This window comes from Acanthisitta chloris, unplaced genomic scaffold, assembly GCF_000695815.1.
Source record: "Acanthisitta chloris isolate BGI_N310 unplaced genomic scaffold, ASM69581v1 scaffold12678, whole genome shotgun sequence".
NCBI classification, from domain to species: domain Eukaryota; kingdom Metazoa; phylum Chordata; class Aves; order Passeriformes; family Acanthisittidae; genus Acanthisitta; species Acanthisitta chloris.
The window spans coordinates 1-2887 of record NW_008686505.1 but is presented as its reverse complement, the minus strand read 5'-3'; the positions used below and the strand labels follow the sequence as shown (position 1 = coordinate 2887).

The 2887-nt window shown below is 58.4% G+C and overlaps 1 protein-coding gene across 1 annotated transcript; it reads right to left on the bottom strand.

Annotated features, from left to right (window-relative positions):
• Positions 1 to 13: 13 nt before the first annotated feature.
• LOC103807446 (signal-induced proliferation-associated 1-like protein 3) lies at positions 14 to 2591 on the bottom strand (the record flags this gene model as incomplete). Its single annotated transcript, XM_009080172.1, has 6 exons — positions 14 to 416; positions 863 to 1020; positions 1167 to 1270; positions 1354 to 1528; positions 2182 to 2370; positions 2461 to 2591. Coding segments are annotated over 6 exons (1160 nt in total), but the record flags the coding sequence as incomplete, so codon positions are not given.
• Between the last annotated feature and the right edge of the window lie 296 nt (positions 2592 to 2887).

Below are 2887 nucleotides of genomic sequence, written 5' to 3'. Positions count from 1 at the left end.
GATCCAAGAGCACCACGAACTCGTTGGAGATGCCCAGAGCGCAGGGAATCTCGGCCCCTCCGCGGGCGAAATCCTGGGCGGACACGCGCCAGGAGACGGCTCCGGCGCTGTCCTGCTCCGCTCCCGCGCGCGCCCGCGTCTTCTCCTTCTTCTTGGAGGCCAAGGAGATGAGGTTGAACTTGCCGGCCGAGTCGACGGGAGTGCCGGTGACGTAGTTCTCCGCCAGGTCCTTGAGGTACTCCTGGCGGGTCCTGGTGGCCATGGTGTGGAATTTGTCCGACTTGGGGGCCGCGTTCTCGGCATTGATGGCCTTGGCCAGCAGGAAGTCGCGAAACAGCTCGGATTTGCGGAAGGTGACGCCGGGAGGGATGGGAGGACCGAAGGGAGGGACGTCCTTGGACCTCGTGACGGCCACGCTGGGACAGGGAGAGAGAGAGGGGAGGGGTTAGAGAAAGGATGGAAGTATGGTAGGATGGAAAAGACCTTTGGAGTCATCCAACTGGAGGATTCGTCAAGCCTTGGGTCTACTCAACCACCCTGGGGATCATCCAACCCTGGGGACCACTCAACTTCTGGGAACATCCAACCCTTGGGTCACCAACCATCGCGATCCCTCGACCCTCGGGACCACCCAACCACCTTTGGGGCCCCCGAGATTCCCAGAGCAAGGAATTCTCCCCTAATCCCACCCCAAACTCCCTCCAAACTCCACAACTTCCGCTCCAGACCTTTCTATGACTCCACGATCCTTCTCCAACCACATCCCAACACCTTGAGAGCCTCTTAGCTCAGCAGGGTTGACCTTTTCCCGAGTCTCCATCCCACGGATGCCAATCCAGAGGTTTGGGAAGGCTGCACTGACCTGTAGGAGACGTTGTCCGTGCAGGGCTGGTGGACGCGGACGATGATGAAGACGTGCTGGAAGTGGGAACGGATGTTCTGGGGCGTGAAGGGCAACGCTCCGGGTTCTTGGAAAATGATGGTGACGATGTCGTTCCCAATGTGCCTCTTCCTGAGGAGCTACGAGGGGGGAAGAGCAGCCACGGTGGATGGGGACGGAGCGCCGGGAAGGGGGAGGAGCTTCAGGAAGGGGATGGAGCCTTGGGAAGGGGCCGGAGCCGCGGGAAGGAGCCTCCGGAAGCGGTCGGAGCCCCCGGAGGAGGTACCTGCTGACGATTGTTGGGTGTGTAGGGCAACATGGTGGACACATGGAACATGATCTCATAGTCCTGGTAGGTTGTGTAGAGGGAATGAGTCCCGGTGGAATCGGCTGGAGAAACGGAGAAGGAGGTCAGAAAACCCTTGGAGACACTTAGGAGATCCTTCCAAGCTTCCCTACGGATCCCAACTCACTCTTGGTATCCAGCTGTGCCGAGTACTTGGTGAAGGATTTGAGGGAAACTTTCTCCCCAAGGAGATCCAGGAATTCTTCCAGGGCTGGTCCTGCTTCCTCGTTGTTGTACATCTCCTCCTCGGAGCTCTGCCCGGATTTGCAGTAGAGAATTCCAACCTTGTGCCGGCGGCAAAGCTGTGGGAAGGGAGGGAATGAGCCCCAGAGGAGAGAGGGAATAATCTCATGGAAGAGATGGAATGAGCCTGTGCAGTAGAGAATTCCAACCTTGTGCCGGCGGCAAAGCTGTGGGAAGGGAGGGAATGAGCCCCAGAGGAGAGAGGGAATAATCCCATGGAAAAGAGGGAATCGGCCCCAGAGAAGAGAGGGAATAATCCCATGGAAGAGATGGAATGAGCCCCACAGGAGAGAGGGAATAATCCCATGGAAAAGATGGAATCAGCCCCAAAGGAGAGAGGGAATAATCTCATGGAAGAGTTGGAATGAGCCCCAGAGGAGAGAGGGAATAATCCCATGGAAAAGATGGAATCAGCCCCAAAGGAGAGAGGGAATAATCTCATGGAAAAGATGGAATCAGCCCCAGAGCAGAGAAGGAATAATCCCATGGAAGAGAGGGAATTGGCCCCAGAGGAGGGAGGGAATAATCCCACGGAAAAGAGGGAATCGGCCCCAGAGGAGAGGGAATAATCTCATGGAAGAGTTGGAATGAGCCCCAGAGGAGAGAGGGAATAATCCCATGGAACAGAGGGAATCGGCCCCAGAGGAGAGAGGGAACAGATCCCAGAGGAGAGAGGGAACAACTCCATGGAAGAGAGGGAATAATCCCTCACCCCTTGCTCATCCAGCTTGAGGAGCTGCTCGGTGACCTTGGGCGTGCTCAGGGCCAGGCGCAGGCAGTGGATATTCAGCTCGGGAATGACGTACTCCAGCGTGTCCCGGAGCGGGAGCCCTCGCACCGTTCCCGGCTTGGAGCTGGTGGGAGTAGCATCTTCCAGGATGGAGCCACGGAGCGTGACCAGCTGCGAGGGGAAGGATCGACCGTCAGCACCCACACGGACGGGATTCCCGATGGGAATTCCGTCACGGGAGGGAAGGGCCGGAGCCTGGACCTGGCTGGTGCGGAAGATGAGGCGCTGCTGGTACTGAGGGCCGTGATCCTTGTGCTCCTCCAGCTTTTCCCGGCGGATGCTCAGAGCCACCGGGCCCAGCTTGTCGTCCAGGCCAAAGTAGTTGGAGTGTTCTAGGGGGAGAAGGGAGTGAGGGGGGAATGGGAGAGGGAAGAGGGAAGAGAGGGAGAGGGAGAGGGAAGGGGGAGAGAGAGGCAAGGGACACAGGGACAGGGAAAGGACACAGGGAAGGGACACCGGAAAAGGACACACAGGGAAAAGGGACACAGGGAACGGACGCGGCAAAGGGACACGGGAAAGGAGAACCAGAACAGACCCGGAAGGATCCGTCCCCACATCCCTCCCTTCCCCCAACCCTGTACCAGGGGCACAAAGGGATCTGGGAAGTCAGGAGAACTCTCCCACCCCC